Source organism: Python bivittatus, unplaced genomic scaffold (assembly GCF_059951505.1).
Source record: "Python bivittatus isolate LINGU-HERP-01145 unplaced genomic scaffold, Pbiv_v1 ctg000340_np1212, whole genome shotgun sequence".
Taxonomy (NCBI): Eukaryota; Metazoa; Chordata; class Lepidosauria; order Squamata; family Pythonidae; genus Python; species Python bivittatus.
In genome coordinates this window covers 21,984,738-22,002,241 of record NW_028277056.1, presented here as the reverse complement: position 1 = coordinate 22,002,241, position 17,504 = coordinate 21,984,738, and the positions used below count along the sequence as shown (strand labels likewise).

General features: G+C 45.1%; 1 protein-coding gene across 1 annotated transcript; it reads right to left on the bottom strand.

Annotated features, from left to right (window-relative positions):
* Positions 1-9,811: 9,811 nt before the first annotated feature.
* Positions 9,812-12,020, bottom strand: GSX1 (GS homeobox 1). The gene is made up of 2 exons (XM_007437484.3): positions 11,567-12,020; positions 9,812-10,173 (listed from the first exon to the last, which is right to left on the bottom strand). The coding sequence occupies exons 1-2, from the start codon at positions 12,018-12,020 to the stop codon at positions 9,812-9,814; spliced, it is 816 nt and encodes a 271-aa protein (XP_007437546.3).
* Positions 12,021-17,504: the final 5,484 nt, after the last annotated feature.

Here is a 17,504-nt window from a genome sequence, read left to right as displayed (position 1 = left end):
ACAAAAGATACAGGAGGTACTCTTAAAGACTGAGCCAGGAGAAAAACAGATACAGGGACAGTGTCTGAAGACCCTTCTTCCTATCTATCTCTCACCATTTGCCGTAGAGGTGAAAAAGGTTCATAGATGCAAAGAAATGATGCAATCTCTTAGACCAAGCTAAATCCAAAAAATTCGAGGGAATTCCGGGAAGCTTGGTATTCAGACAGGTCAGCCATCAACAGGCACATAGAGACAAACAACATTTATACACCATTCAAAAGAGACAATAAAAAAGAAACAAAAAGACCAGAACACCTTCTTGTCAGTAATCAACACCCAGATAAGCAAGGATTAACACCAGGATTAACACCAGACAAGCAATCAAGCAGTAAACAATACCCTAATCAAGGAACTACCAACTCAGGCAAACAATCAAGCAGTAAGCAACAGCCTAATCAAGGAACTACCAAGGAAAAACCAACAGCCCCACCAACACTGACAGGGCGAGTACTGTATATAAACAGATAGCAAACCCCACTCCCTTCTAACACTGAAGATGTTACCTAGATGGGTAACGAAATGTCTGCAAGAAAAGAACCAAGCTTAGAGAACCCCAGGTTCTCCACAGTTCAACCCTGAGTTACATATATTCTCTTCTATTGATGCGATCTCTAACAGTATATCCATGAAGTCACTAGGAGTTGTGTTTCATCTAGAATAAGCTTTTAATTTATGTTCGGATGGGGAGTTGCTGTAAAACTCTCAGAAAGACATTTTTCCTCAGCCCATCTCTGTGCAAAGAACGAAATGGATACAAGTCTGACATTAGAAACTGTAACATTGAAAGAAAGGCAGTAAAGGAGCTCCCCTTGCATTTATTTTGCAACTGACTTGAAAGGAGCTGTTCTTGAACAAAGAAATTTCAGACCGAGGCTGTAGGATGAAACCACTGAATTGCAGTTCATCATGATCATCAAGCTGAATTACAGTCCATCATTTTTATCAGCTGAGGTCTGAACTGGAATAAATAATGACTGTTATATCATACCACATGTTCCAGCAATTAATTTATTTGATATCAGGGTACCTATATACTAGCAACTATTATGCGAAAGGCCATTGTTAATAATATCATTATTGCTCACTTTCTGCATTCTGTAATGACTGTCATCCAACTCTTTCTCTCTGTGAAGGAGAGGGAGAAAGGGAGAGATAATACTTCATACATTCAATAGACAATATCATGGTTTATGAGCCACCACAAAACACCTTGTTGCTTTTGCTGCAATGGACCACTACAATCATCCCTTTGGAAACTTCTCAGCCTGTGTTCTCAAGGAGATCAGAAGTGATCTCAAGGCAGGGAGCATCATACTTATGGAAAGGCTACCTTTATTATTATTTATTTATTGAATTTATATGTTGGTTGCATTCCACACTGACCCAGAACCCTGGGCCAAGAGTGATCCACTGGAGGAGTTAAAAAACTAACCATGACCATGACATCAAAATTGTGCCTTTTCAAGTATAGCACCCATCTTGGTATTTTATACACACACCCACACACCCACACACACTGCCGATGCTCCTGGCCTTTTCGAGATATAATGAAAAAAATTCATACACATGATGCTTGCTACATACACTCTTTTTATGCCACATGTCAAATGGGAATGGGGGAGTGGAAAGAATATGCAATTATTCACATTAAATAATGTATGACCCTGGATCTTTTTCTCCCTTCCTTCCTTCCTTCCTTCCTTCCTTCCTTCCTTCCTTCCTTCCTTCCTTCCTTCCTTCCTTCCTTCCTTCCTTCCTTCCTTCCTTCCTTCCTTCCTTCCTTCCTTCTCACATTTCTGCTCTGCTGCAGTGCTACAAACAATTAAAACAGAAAATAAAGATCCTGGAATAAAATCAAAAGGCTGACTAGAACAACTCTGTCTTAAAGCTTCTGAACTGTTTACAAAGAAAGGGAATAGCCTGACCTCAAGTTCATAGCTTTTCCATAGCAGCGCCTCCTTGCTTCAGCACCCACCCCCCCGAACGCCTCCAAAATATGGGACCAATAGTATTTTCTGTCTGTTGGACTGAATTGCTCAGGGTGGTCCTGGTTGGAGTAGGCAGCCCTGCAGATGGCCAAGTGCCAGAACCCCAGTGACTGCATCATCTACAGGGGTATCCACGGTGGGGGGGGGGGAGATGCCAGACACAGCATCACAATGCCAGCCTCATCCCTTTCATACATGTGTGCAACACTGATGCACAAACAAGAGGGGTGGGATTTGCATGGCGATGTTATGTTCACCATAACTTGTTTTCACTCCCCACCCCACCTTGCTGACACCACTGACCATCACCATTTGATAGCAAACTCCCAAACAGTGGAAACACAATTTCCCATCAATTTTCAAAACAAAAGGGAAATAAAAATCAAGTTATCCCATTCACCTGATACCCCCTCTGAAAAGGCTTTAAGCAGATTGTGACATATGAAATTATGGCTGAATATTATGGCTGAATATTAGAAAAACTTCCTTACAGTAAAATTTCCTTACAATAGTAGTTCAAGAGGGGACCTGCTTATCCAGCAAGTGGTGAAGGCCCCTTTCCTGGATGTTTTCCAAGCAGAGACTGTATTTTCATCCGTTGGGGGATGTTTTAATAGAGAAGTAGACCGATAACCTAAATGGCCACTCCCATCTCTAGGATTCTATGAAAAATCCCAAATTCCCCTCAGGATACACACAGAGACAAAGAAAGAGGTAAAGGTCAAAACTCCCTTGACTCAAGCTTAACTCATGATGACTACCAGTTCATGGACACATCCATCTTGGGATTTTTGACCACAAGGCAGAAGTGATTTGCCCCTTCTGGCCTCCTAGAAATCTAGCACTGCCCATACATGCCTCATCCCTTTCCTACATGTGTGCAAATGTCACAATCTGCTTATGGGGGCCAGATGGGGGTTCGCACCAGTGGAGGTGGCTTGCCCCCTCTCCCCGTCATCTTGAATGTTTTAGTATTTATGTACAGGATTTGTTGTCTATATTTGATTTTTAATGGATTAATTTATTTTAACTATTTATGGGGGATTTTTAATTGTTGATGGGGTTTCTGATTTTAACTGTGAGCCGCCCAGAGTCACCCGCTGGAGGGAAATGGGCAACAAACAAATTTAATAATAAATAAATAAATAAACAAATAAATAAATAAATAAATACACATAACATCCTTGTATCATGGCTTCATCCATTTGCTTTAAATAATCCCATCCATACATATGGGTCAGATTGTGTAATCCACAGATGGTTATGCTCTCATTCTTGCTTTCAATATCCAAGGTCTTGAATTCTTCAAATCCCAGACAGTGAGTTCTGGCAAATCTATAATAACCAGCACATGGAACATCCTCCTCTGGAAGCAACTCAGTTAGGAAAAGAAGCTTCTAGAGACAACGTAAGTGAGGTTTCTGTTCTATAAAAACCGAACTGTGACTTAGATATTCTGTTCTGACAAACTTGTCATGAAAATAGTGTTGAAAACAAATTGCGTGACAATTCACTCTCTCATGTCCTCTCCCTTCTGGTTCCTGGCCTGCCTCATCCAACACTATCCTGCTGTTATCTGCCTAAGGATCTCATGTCAGCCATTCAGGGTAGACCAGGTTAAGAAACAGACACCAAAGGGATTCCAGAAATGCTACTTCATTGATGTAAGGTAGTGTTTCTCAACCTTGGGAACTTTAAGAGGCGTAGATTTCGACACCCAGAATTCCCCAGCCAGCCATGCTGGCTGGGGAATTCTGGGAGTTGAAGTCCACACCTCTTAAAGTTCTCAAGGTTGAGAAATACTGATGTAAGGTATAATAACAAAATCTTGAAAGCCTCTCCAACTTTCTTTCTTCCTCACTCTATTCCTAACCAGCTCAAGACAGAACTATTTTGAATTTCTTTCTTACATTTGCTTCAGTCTCTGGACTCTGTGTAACTGCTTCTCCAACTCCCTTCTTAATCACCCTTTCATACCTTCCCCAAGATTATCTCTAAATTCCTCTACATCTGCATGCAGTGTACTGTGCTTGTCATCTGTCAGAATTGTAGAACTGTGCCATAGTGCTAGACTGCTCTACCAGCAGTACAGGAAATGCTTTCACTCTGTAGTCCTTACCAATTTAGTGCAAGGCTCAAAAAACAAAGCAGTGGAATGGATGAAACCACATACATGCATTGCTCCCAGAATAAATGTGGAGAAATATGGAAGTTGGCTTTTTGGCAGGGGGGGGGGTGTCTTTGAGTTAGTGTTGACTCCCGGTGACTGCCTGGACAAATCCCTGTAATTTTCTTGGCAAGATTTCAGAAGTGGCTTGCCATTGCCTGCTTCCTAGGGCTGAGAGAGAATGACTGGCCCAAGGTCACCCAGCTGGCTTCATGCCTAAGGTGGGACTAGACCTCACGGTCTCCTGGTTTCTAGCCTGGTGCCTTAACCACTACACCAAACTGGCTCTCTAGCAGTTGGCACTGGCTGCTTATATAAAGAAAGAAAAGGAAAGTGAGAGACCCCTAAATAAAAGCCCGGTTTGTGATCCAGACCTTTTGTGACTTCAATCTGCCTTTCAAAAAAATGTTACTCAGCTCAATGATGAGAGAATGGGTGTAGATCAGGGGGCTTCTGGGAGTTGCTTAGAGATGGTGGGCAGAGAACACAGTCAGACCAGCCCATTAAAGGGCAATCCACCAGGACCTGCACCCACAGAAGAATGCCATAGAAGAATGTCAGCGTGCAATTTGCTGCCTGGACACCTGAGCCTTGTTCTGCCTTAGTAAAGAAGCCACTAGTGTTACTGTCCTAACAGGTTTATTGTGGGACAAGTTAAGGAAAGTGTCTGCTGGATTTCCCTGGCTTCCTTTCCCGTCATAGTGAGCATCACCTGGCACTGGGAAAGACACCACCAGCTCCTCAGACTCCAGGAATTTCTAGCCCTTGGCCATCCTTTTTGAATGAGGTATGAATCTTTCTTTAAATAGAGTGCCCAGAACTATCACAGAACTAGAGGTGGGGTCTGATCAGTGCAGAATATACTGTAGTGAAGCTATGACTTCTTGTGATTTGAACCTTATCCTCTTGATGCAGCCTAAAATGATGTTTCCATTTTTATCAGCCATGTGATCTTGCTGACTCATATTCAACTACAGCTCCAAGATCATTTCCAAAAATAAGCAACCAAAATCATTTGATTGGTTAACACCCCAATTTATAAAGTGTAGCAGCCCACAGAAATATAAATGGAACTCATTCTTATTCCTCCAGATCCCTATTAATAGCAAAAAAAACCTGCCCAGAAATCAAGAGAATCTGGTTTTTTAAAAGAAAAGATGCAACAAAATAATTGCATTTTTGTAGCTTTCTTTGGAATCTGATATAAAGAATATTTTTATCTTCCCTTCCATCCTAATTCGCAAAGGGGGGAGCTATACTGCAGCCATCCCTAAGTTACTGCTTTCCAGTTTTTCTGGTAGTAAGTTCTGGGAAAATTCTGGGCATTGCAGCCCCAATACATCTGAAGAAGTCCAGGCTGGGGAAGTTTCTTATAGGATGCGATCAGCTGAAATCAACAAGAGTCACTTAGGGGTTGGTTTCAGTCAGTTTGTTTGGAGCACAAATCATTTAGAAGGCAACCCACAGTACCTGGAGCTGCTTCGGAGTGGCCCCCCAAAAGGTGGGGTGGGGAGAGAGCTGTGTCCTTCAGTCTTCCCTGGGCAAGTCTTTCTTTAAAGCAGAAACTCTTCCTTCCTCGCTAAGTTACAGAAAGAGAGGTCGGCGGTAGATCCGCTTGTTTTAACTGAAGCCTTGGGAGGAGAGGTTCAAGTGGGGTAAAATTGAATTAAAAGAAGTCTGCACTCTAATGACAGTGCTAGCGAGTGCTGTCGCCCACCGTGAACGGGTTTGTCTGGGGTGAGGATCGGTGAGAGGGACTTCTCAAATAAGTAGGCTGACATCGTGCATCCTGTTTCCAGAGAAGGGATAAACCTTTCTGACTTCTTATGATTGATCTTCCTGAAATGAAACGGAATGGAACGGAACGGAACAGAACAGAACAGAACAGAACAGAACAGAACAGACGAAGAAACACCGTATTGAGCACTCAGTACCCATTGCAAAAGGAACATAGAGTTGCCATTGTTGTTTCAGCTTCCCAGTTGGGAAAATGCAGAACAGGGTCACTTCTGTCAATACACTTTTCCATGTGATGAATTTTGTCCTCTTCCACAGGGTTCTCTCTCTGCCTCTCTAGTAGGACTCAGCAGATTCCAGATATCTCAGATATCTAGAAAACCAAAAACCCTTCGCAACATTTTGGAGACTCATAACAAGTGTAACACATATTCACCCAGCACAGGTTCTGGGCTTGCACACTGCTTTGAAGCATAAACCAAACAAACGGGTTTGCACAACAAAAGTTGCAAAAGCAGTCAAGCAAACCAACAAAAGCCTGGTTTAACATTCATCTTACCATCTGGTGTGAACGCAGCTTTTAGGCTTTTAACTGACTCAGGTAAGAATATTCTCTGAGCCGAGTGGCCAGATAATGGGCCAAATGGACCCATGGTCAAACTGGAGCTATTTAGGGCTACCTAATAGGGCTGCAAAACTTTGGACCGCTATTAGATGGCAGCAAAACTGGTGGCTTCTGTATCTCTCTGCTGCCTCTTTGTGGTCATCCAGATCTTTCCATTCCTTATCTAATAATCCTAGACATAATTCAGCTTTGGGTATTCACGTGCATTCAGTTTGGTGTAGTGGTTAAGGCACCAGGCTAGAAACTGGGAGACTGGGAATTCTAGTCCTGCCTTAGGCACAAAACCAGCTGGGTGACCTTGGACCAGTCACATTCTCTCAGCCTAGGAAGAAGGCAAGGGCAAACCACTTCCAGAAAGGTTGCCAAGAAAACTGCATGCACCTGTCCATGTATTCACTGGGAATTGAGTCTGACTCAAAGGTGCCAAAAGGAAATTAAAAAAAAAAAGTATTCTAGGGGGAATGGGTGTGCACACTGAAGATCCAAGCTGATGCTCCTCTAGAGCAATCCAAGGAAACAGCTAGTCAAGCACTCTGAGGAGCTTTGAGCAGAGATCTGATGAATCAGTGAACATTTTCTGCAACATCATATCTTGCAGAGAGGCTACAAGCAGTATGTGGACTGTGCACCTTCAGCTTCTGCTCCCCATTGTATGGCCTGGCATGATGTAGCCACCAAGTGGGGAGCCCTGATAGTCTGATTTCTGATGCTATTGTCTAAACCTGTGTTTCTCAACCTTGGGGACTTGAAGATGTGTGGACTTCAACTCCCAGAATTCCCCAGCCAGCCATGCTGGCTGGGGAATTCTGGGAGTTGAAGTCCACACATCTTCAAGTCCCCAAGGTTGAGAAACAGTGGCAATCTCCTGACTGAAGTCTCCCAAGTTGGTGCCTGACTCCAGTTTGGAAAGCTCACCCAAGCTGAAAGGGGATCCCTAAATCATTTTAGCCCAAACTTCAACTTTCCAAATGTATTTCCAACAGGAGAAAAATTTGAGGAGAGGCTGACTCAAGTGACCACAAATAAATGGGTGCGCCACTCCAGTCTCATGAAGACTGCCATTAACAAGCAACTCTCCAGTCCTAATGATAGCTTCTATTTTGCCATTTGGGGGCAGGGACTGCAAATGACCAGAACCTCCTGCAAATGTTGACATCTCCTCCTCATTCTTCCAAAGGACTTGCTTTTTTCTGGGGCCAGTAAAACAAAATGCAAGGGGGCGGCGGGGAGGAGAGGCACTCTTGTGGTAGTTCTTTATGTATCCTCTCTTAAAGCAAACAAAAACAGCACACCATGGAAGCATTACTCAAAAGTAAGTCCCACTAAGTTATGGCCCCAGAAGGGTTAGTAGCAGGGTTGTTCATGTCCAGCAAGTATGAAATGGAAATTGTACTTTGGAGCCCACTGCACATTTACACATTGTCACTGTAACCCACTTCGTTCCTGAAAATTAATTCTGTTACATAAATGGAATTAGCCTGTCTAGAGGTCTGCTTACAGGAAGATGCCTGATCAGATGACTTCAAGGAGCATCATTTGCTATCTTGTACATAGTAAATCTTGAGAGTCCTGGTATCTGTAACGAGCTGCCCCCTACATCCCCCCCCCCCTACATCGCCCTTAGTTCTTGGTCCTCTGATTCTCTTGCTGGTATGACCTTGAGCATGCCAGAGCTTGTGATAAGGAGCCATCTGCTTTTTAACGGTTTCTCATCCCTACTTCCCCCTCCTCCCCCTTTTACAATGGCAGAACCGCAGCATGTAAAAAACCATTTTTTTTTCTTTTTAAACTGGCCATCTAATAATCTATTATAAAATCTTGTGAGGATTCTGACACTATCGTTCATGTTAGATGATGAAGAAGAAAAAGCAGAGATCAGTAAGGATTCTGTGCTTGACAGCTCCAGTATTCTACATGGACCTTATTTATCTCTCTTTTTTAATTCAGGGCAAAGCAGCAAAGCAAAGTTAAGCATTTTCTGATACAGTGTAGGAGGAGAGCTGTGTCTGTTTAGCCTAGCAAGAAATCAGAAGGGGTCTGGTAGCAGGGCTAACAAATTTTATCCAAATGCCTAAGCTTTCATGAACTGCATAAAGGCTTATGCCTTTTGATAACATGTGTTAATCGGAAAAGATGTTACCATCCTCCTCCTGATTTTTTGCCCATATACAACTTAGCTGTTATACTGAATTTTGTCACCAAGGTAGATAGATCACTTGTCTGAGGTAGCATTGCCTTACATGTCTACTCAGAAGTAAACACCATTGAGTTCACCTCCTGAGTGGTGCTGCACACCGGATCCAAACCAAGCCAAGGAACTAGTTATTATATCCCACAGTTTTGAGGGGGGAAGAGTTACCATTCCCAGGAAAATCAGTTGGGATTATACCCAGGGACAGTTGAACTGAGAACAATATTACTCAACATCAAGTGAAATAAAATGTCCTCATTCTGATAGGAAAGTAAAAGGTGTTTCAGTGTTCCCATTGAAATTAGTGGGACTTCCAAGTCTTTCACCGTGACTGGATAGTGCCACTACATTCTGCAAATCCAAAGCATAGCCAGACCTTTCAATATATATGTATATATTTCTAATTTTTTTTAAAAAAGTTTATTTTTGCTTGCATGTCTTTACATAAATAAATAAATAAATATCTCCTGGTTTTCCAGACAACAATACAGCCGTACCATAATAAGTTTCAAGAAGGGTCATAAAATCGACTTAAGAAAAAAGCAAAACCCACACCAAGTTAAACCGTTGCTGTCTGCCCCAGCTTCGTACTGAAATCCCCTCCTGCTTCTAAAGGAAACCTCGCGGGAAGCAGGATCTAGATTTTACGTCAAGCAAGAACCCGAAGGGAAAGAGAAAGGGAGGGAAGGAGAAAAATGCCAGGCTAGGAGACAGCAAAGCCGAGGGATCCCCAGACACTGGCAGCGATGAACCAAGTTGACCCTTCCTCCTCTTCAGAGAAAGAGGGAGGTCGGCGTTGTGTCAACCTCCATTGGCTAACTATGGTCAATCTCAGCCCACTCCGTAACGGAGCAGGCGAGGAAGAAAAGCTGTTTCGGAGAGCGAATATATGACACTCCCCTTCACCAACAGGCTCTGGAACAGGGCACGCTCGTGGCGGGCGGGGGCGGCGGGGGGTATTTACATCGGACCTATAGACCGTCCATGTCCATTCCATCTCTTGGAGACCGGGGGGGGGGGGGCACAGAACTAAGTTGCCCGGGCGGCAGAGGCGTCACACCTTAGGGAGTGACGGCGAGTTCTCTCTCGTCCTTGCCCGAGGAAGACGGGGACATGGGCGAGTCCTCCTCGTCTTCGGAGCACTTGGCCGCGGCTGAGAGGGAGGCGCACTTACAGCCGGGGGCGGCCGATCCCCCGGCGCGGTGGGAGCCGCCCTTGCCCTCCTTCTTGTGCTTGACACGCCGGTTCTGGAACCAGATCTTCACCTGCTTCTCGGAGAGGTTGAGGTAGGTGGCAATCTCGATGCGTCTCAGGCGCGACAGGTACATGTTGGAGGCGAACTCTCGCTCCAGCTCCAGCAGCTGCGTGCTGGTAAAGGCCGTGCGCATCCGCTTGCTGCTCGGCAGCTGGCCTGACGTGCCGTCTGCGGGGAGGCAAAGCGTAAAGTTAAGAGCGGCAGGTCCAAGCCAGCTTGGCCCGCGGGCAGGCAACCCTTCCCCAAAGACCACTAGCGAGGATGGAAGCTTAGCGCGGACGAGTTGTCGTCACAGCCATGCTGAACAGACCCTCCTAGAAATCGCTACTGCACCTTCTGGATACACAGAAGTGACCCTTGAAATGCAGTTTTCCCTGGGCTTGGAAGACTGCGGGAGCGACGAAAGCAAGGATTATCCGTCTAACGCGCAGGGTGGGAATGACAAGGGATCCTACAGAGAAGCGCGTGTTCCCAGCCGGGCATTTTGGCCACGACGCGTTCCCCACTACCTGCTAGCTCGAGGCCATTACTCGAACATGTCTCTATGAGCTGCGGGGGGCGGGGGGGGGGGGAGGAAGGCTTAAGGCAGGTTGACTTCCTTCAACCTGCATGGGTTCCTTGGAATGACGCTTGGAATGACAGACCAAACCACTGAGCTCGCTAGAGGTTGTGCAAAACTGCCTCTCAGGACAGCGGGCTGGAAGGCGGCAAGTTTAGAATCCTCCCCGCTCCAAAAGCAGCCCGTGGAAGACAGCAGATCTGAGCTAATCCTCAGCAGCTCAGGCGCCCGGTGCCATTCTCTGGCAGCTCCCCCGATTCTCAGCACCTCTGCTTCGATTCACCTCTTTCTTCCGCAGTCTGGACTTTGTTTCTAAGACTTGACCGCCGCTTAGGTGTGCAAGCCAATTCGGCAGCCCATCACTCTAATCCCATTGACTGCGAGAGCTGTGGACTTCGGCCCGGGGGCGTCAAAGTACCCCAGCCTTCTGCTGAGTTTTCTCTAGGGAACGGCAAAGGCTCCTTCGAGTCGAGTCGAGTTCGAGTCGAGACTTCATGGACACGTCCAGGTTTTTGGCGCAACGGTACAGGAGTGACGGGCCACTTCCTTTTTCCGGGGTGCTTTCAGACTTTTAATTCTAGCCTGCAGCCCTGGAATTCCCGGTGATCAAATACTAACCAGTCTCGCCCCTCTTCCAAACCCAGAGAAAGTCAGCCGGGGCTCCCACAACTTTCTCTGAGAACTCTGCTTTCCAAAGGTTGGACAGAAGGGAGCTTCTGGCCGGTTTTGTCCCGCTCCCGCGCCCCTCCCTCCCATAGAAACAACCCCATTCCTAATGCATTTATTACTCCTAAATTAACTTTTCTTTGGAAGTGTATTGAAGGAACCCCCTGCACCCTACTACCAAACCAAGCGCCTGTTCCATTTAGATGAGTGAAAAACGCCCTTCCCAGCCACCAGAGAGCGAGGGTCGGTCTTGGCCCTCCTTGCTGAAACGCTTCGAGTGAGGCGTGGCCCGGTCATCAGTCGCGCCCCAGCCCGCCCGTGCCCCAGGCTACTCACCCACGGAGATGCAGTGGAAGTGTCGGGGGTCGGGCAGCGGATAGGCACTCTGGTAGAGGGCGGGTGCGTGGCTGCCGCTGGAGGCGGATGAACCTCCGGGGGACTGCCTGGCAGTCAGGGGCGTAGGGCAGTACTGGGAGCCGAAGGGAGGAAAGGAAGCCTTGAGGAGTGGCAGGGCGGGCGGCGGCGGCGGCGGGTGCAGTTGAGAGGCGGCGGCCACGCAAAGCGGGCACACACATAGCAGGCCGGCTTTGCGCGCAGCCGACGTGGAGCCGGGAGCCGCGGGACAGGCGCCTCCGGAGGCCGCCGAAAGGCCGTGCAGTGGATGCGAGGGGTGTACGGCATACGGGAAGAGTGGCGGGGGTGGCGGGCTGCCGGGAGAGGCGCCCCCTTTCTTGTCGCTGCCGACGGCTTCGCGCAGCACCAACGAGTCCACTAGGAAGGAGCGCGGCATGACTCGGCCCCGTCCAGCCTCGCCCTCGCCTTCCGCTGGGTTCGTCGGCGCAGCGGCTGTTGCCCGCGCGGTTCCTCGCAGGGCGCTGACCAGCGCCAGTGGTGCTGAAAGGGCCGCGCGGCCCGGTTTAAATAGCGTCTTTGGGGGCCATGTGATGAAGGCTGCGCCGGCCCCCGTCAATAGGCTTTTTGTGCCGTGCCTTGGCACCGCCGCTGCACACTCCCTCATTATGCCCCTTGTTCGCCAAAAGCGCTGCACAATGTCCCTCATTCTTGTCAACCCCACCCACGTTTCTGGGCTGCCTTCCCTAGTCCCCCCCTCCCTCCTCCCTCGTCCCACCGCCAATCTATTGGCTCCTTCGTCTCCAGCCCCTGTTGCGCTTCGCTCCTTTGGCGGGTCAGACGGTTTCCTCCCATGCGCTGCGGTGGAAGTGCTGGATTTCAAAGAGCCTCAAGGTGTTCGGAAGTGCTGCTGACTTTTGGTGAAGGTTGGACTGCTGCAGGCCATCCCCCCAGTACTGAGTTATATCTGGCAACATCAAAAGCACTTATAGACTCTGGAAGGAACAGCATTTTCATCAGGCGCTGACTGGAAGGCAGAAGCGAACAGGTCTGCAGCTAAATCAACACATCTTCGTTCCCAGGAATGCTGCAGGCACTTGGCAAACCTATGGGATTTGCTTTCATGAAAGCCTATGTCCCCAAAACACAACTACCATTGCTTGAATATACGTTCCATCCATTTCAAATGTTAAACACTTTTGTTGTCAATTGATTTCCAAGTAAGTGCATGTAAAATATCAGATTTGGTGGAAGGTTCTTTTATAAAAAGATGGAGAGAGCCTAGGATGATTTATTTGTGGTTGAGCCCTGATAATTTTCAATATTCATGCTTAAGATTACAGTGTTATTGGAAAGGAAAAATATTCACCTTGATTTCCCTATCAGCCTCTTTTTTTTCAAATAGCATTTGCATTGAAACATACTTAATTTGAACTAAACCTAGTATAACACAATAGACTTTTACCTTCCCTGAACTAATTTATGTTTATTAGCCCACCTTGATTTCCTTTTGCCAATTTAATAATCAACAAAAGCTCTCACCTACATTTTACAGTGAAAATTTGTGTGAGGGCAGCAGAACATGGTTTTTGACAGATAGCACCCCTATTTAAAAATCAAAGCAGAAATTAAATGGGATATTTTAGTATAGTGAAAATCTTACCCTTACCATTGGGGTGGGGAGTAGAATTCCAGCTGCCATAACCCAAATCCAAATGATAGAATGGGGGTAGAAATGTTAATAGGATCTGATCACAGCCCAGTACTCTGATTTTTAATTTTTGAAAAACGATTGTCATATTTAATGTGTAGTATTTTGTTTGGAGTTGTCTTATAAATGTGCATTTTATTATTTCTATCTACCTTAGGTCTATGCAAGTTACTGAGTAGTAAAGTTCCCAGATTTTTATGACATTTTTCATCTGCAAAATAGATACCTATTAAAATAGTAAACAACATAATTAATAGATAAGTTCCTGTGTTCACAGTCCACAGAGTCTAAAACAGAGAATGGAGAAGAGCAAAGTACAAGAGAATAAAAGGCACAATTTTAGCAATATTATTTAATTGGGACTGAAGATTAATGGGTTAAGAAAAAATCTTTGCAATCATTCTCAGCAGTAAGATCCACTCGTTACTGTTAATATTGATGTGAATATGTATGGTCATACCCAGGGACACCAATAATAGTTTTAAAAAGGTAAAGCCAAAGTAGTAGGTGATGCTTTACAGAAAGCAGTACTCCCTCCCTGGAAGGGCTATCATGCCAATTTTTGAAAGAGAGGAAGCCAATTCAGAGGGCTCACTTCCAAGTAGTCACATTTGGGGAGGACAATGTTGCAGCATTACTTCAAAGCCAAGGCACTGGATTATTTGCCTGCGAAACGGTTTTAGGAAAGGGATGATAGTTTGCTGGAATCTGCGGCACTTTTGCCACAGAGCTGTGCTCACCTTCTCCTCTGGTGGGAATCCTCAGTATCCTGGAAACAATCTCTTTGAATTTCCCAGGATTTGCTCCTGAAGAGACTCAGAAAAGATTGCAATGTTAGGATGCCACTAATGCAGTCCATCCCCTCCACACCCTCCTTTCCATTCATTTCCAGAGTCAGGTCTCCAAAATTGCTTAGTTTGCTTAAAAGAAAATCTTCCAACTTCCTTGGCAGCTCAACAGCAATGAATGTCTCCTCTGCATATCATGGACAGAAAGATGCTACTCCAGCGGACATATTCAAATAATGAGCAAAGGGAGAAAGACACTCCCTTCCCCCCATCCCATTTATTTTGATATCAGTTGCTACAGATGATGGACATTCAAATGTTAAGAGAAGAGAAGAGGGGTGGGGAATAGAGTGTGTGGTGATCAGTTTTATGTTTAAGAGACAAATGCAAATATTGTATCTCCCCGGTGCCTATCCTTAAAGCCATGGAAACAAAAAGCATGACTAAGAGCTATGATTCTCACACTTATACACTGTGCACTAATTGACAATGCTGATCAATTTAGCTCAATCAGGCAGTGAGGTGTAAGTGCACTGATAGTATCTACCAGAAGTAAGCATTAGCCTGTCTCTTCTGCTCTCCAGCTCTCCACTTTTGGGAGGGCTTAACAGTCACACCAATAAAGGGATCTTTCTAAAACTATCTATTAGAGACCCAGAATCATACCTGATTCTTCTGCATATCTCACCAATAAAAAGGGCCAAGGAGATATCTTCCATCATGTAGGTATTCCACAGCATTTAGATGCAGATCTGTTCTGGAAAGCAGGAAAAACCGGACATGGATATTGCATGTATGTTATTTGAGTGCCATTTAGCCATGTCTGGGGACCTCAACTTATTAGAGATCAATCCCTGCAATGTCCTGGTGCAGAGATATGAAAGGTAACATTGCCTTTACCAGATGTTTGAGTCTTGAGAAACTGAAGGGGCTGTTAGAATCCTAGAGCAACTGGGTTCCTAAGCAAACTCTAACTGGCAGGAGGATGGAAATCCATTAAAAAAAAAAAAATCACCTTCCTTTTTCCAGGCAAGTCAGAATTGATAATTAAATACTAGTATTCCCCAAAAATAATAACTGAAATATGCTTTGGAGAAAGAGCTTCAAGCATATTTGGACATTAAATCAAATCCACATATAACAGAAGGAACAACTGGAATGGAGAAAATGCATTTATCTGTCCAAAGCCAAGAGTGATTGAATGCATAGCCTTCTCTGATACTTTTTTTCTTTCTTCTCTCCTCTTTGCTGTTTAAAATCACCAACTATCCAATGTGCCAGTTTTAACTGAGTGTTTTAAAGTGTCACTGACCATAATTCAGCAATTTTGAACACCACCCCTTTCAAGAGGAAAGTTAAGCATCTGTGTGAGCATTTCCCACTGAAATCAGTGAGACCTAAGGTCTAACACTGCTGGACTGGACCCACTGCTGTCAAAGAGGAATGGGGACAGAAGTACCAACAAACAGTGGGTTAGAAAGTTGTAGGATTGAGTTTTGCACTCTAGACTGAAAGGAATCATATAACTAAGGCTTGAATACATATTATCAGTCCATAGGCACACTCCATGCCCTGAGACAAACTGTTAAATCAGAACCAGACAACTTTAGCTGTTTGTCTTCTATATGATTGCAGTGCAGTCTGATGCATGGTCTACTCAGAGACAAACTGTTCAATGACACTTCCTCCCAGGAGAGAGTAAATCAGACAGTAGTCTCTTATTCCTAACCAGTACCTCTCTTTTTTAGGATCCTCAAGAGAGAAAGAAACATTATTTGCAATTTTATGTGGTATTTTTTCAGTGTAGATGCCTGCTTGCTTTTATTTTGGTCAGAGACCAGCATAGAAGTGTAAATGCAGTTTTCAGACATGAAACCAACTGCATACAGATCTGAAGTACACTTGTTTGGAAATAAGCTTCAGAAATTATGTTGAACTTAACTTTTAAAGTAAAAACATCTGGATCCAAGAAGTTCACTTCTCTTTTCCCTGCTTCTGTTAAAGCAAATAAAGCTGGGCCAGGAAAATATTTCTGTTCCACATAAGACCACGCACAGATTTCTTCTAAGTACTACATAAACATTCTTAGGATAAGGGTACTATAGCCCCCAAAAAGGTCCCGCAATGGCTAAAGTATTTATGAATGGTTGGAAGGGAGAAAAAGTTTGGTCTTCTTGTTCTATGGCAGCTTTCTCCCACTGTTGCCTTCCAGATATATTGGTAGACAACAATATGCATCTTCTCCAAGTCTTTTCTGTGCTAGTTGAAGGCAAAGAGAGCTGTAATATACAGCAGCACATCTGCAAGACACTGACTTGGGGAAAACTGCTTTTGAATATAGTCTGTGAATTAATTTTTTTAGTAGAATGAACTATTCCTCTTAGACAATGGATCTTCCTAGAAGGATATCCTAAGGTATTGCTGTACTTTCAGGATGGAACCCCCCCCCCCCCATTAGCTCCAGGAGGGAAGGAGTTAACCACCTCTGAAGGCAGACCAAGCCCAAAGCTATTGGGAAGGATATGAAGGGGGGAATAACCAGTCCCCCCCCCCTTGTGCTCGCTCCCTCCAGCCGCTGGACTTTATTGAATGTCACTGAAGAAAGTTTTGAATGCCAGATAAAGGGAGGCGAATTAAACTGTGTGACAGCAGAGGATAAGCAAACACAAAGGGAACTCTGTCACACTTTGGGCAAAATCCATGGGCTTTTTACCAAGCCTCTTTGCTATGATTGAATTAAGTAATAGGAAAACATTTTCTTTCAGTTTAGAGCCATTAAACAAAAACTTCAAAGCCAAGAACACTTTTTAATGTGCAGTCCCCAGACAATGAAATCTCTGGTTTGCAGTGAAATATTGGAAATGGCTTCTTGTGCAAATTCTTGAAGGCCTTGAAGAAGGGAGGAGAAGAGGGATCACAGGAAAACAGGCACTCCTTCTCCTGTCTTGATTTCAGAAGCCTATCTGAGCCCTTGAAAGCTGGACTCAAAGGTGGCTTTTTTCCAGACAGGAATAGAGAAGGAGGGATACTTTTCAAGTGCCTGGATCTGGGACGCAGCATCAAAATGGAACCATAAGAATGGCTGATCCGCAGACAGCAAAGACCACAGAAATGGTGCTTTCCTCGTCCTGTGATTAGGAGGTTACCTCTGAGTAAGGTTGTACGTCACCTCCCCCTTCCCCCCAAAGCAGGTGCATCATCTGGAGGTGTCTCTAGAACCATAGTCATCAGTGGAGGCATGAATAAACTTAATTGGAAGGAGTGCCTTCTTCCAGCTCTGATTGGTGTGCCAATAACAGTTCCTCTTAGATAGGGCTGACCTGGTCTCAGTGATTCATGTGTTCAGTACCTTACAAACTGGACTATTACAATGCACTGTAGGAGGAGTATCCTTCAGTTGGCCCAGAAGCTCCAGCTAGCGCTA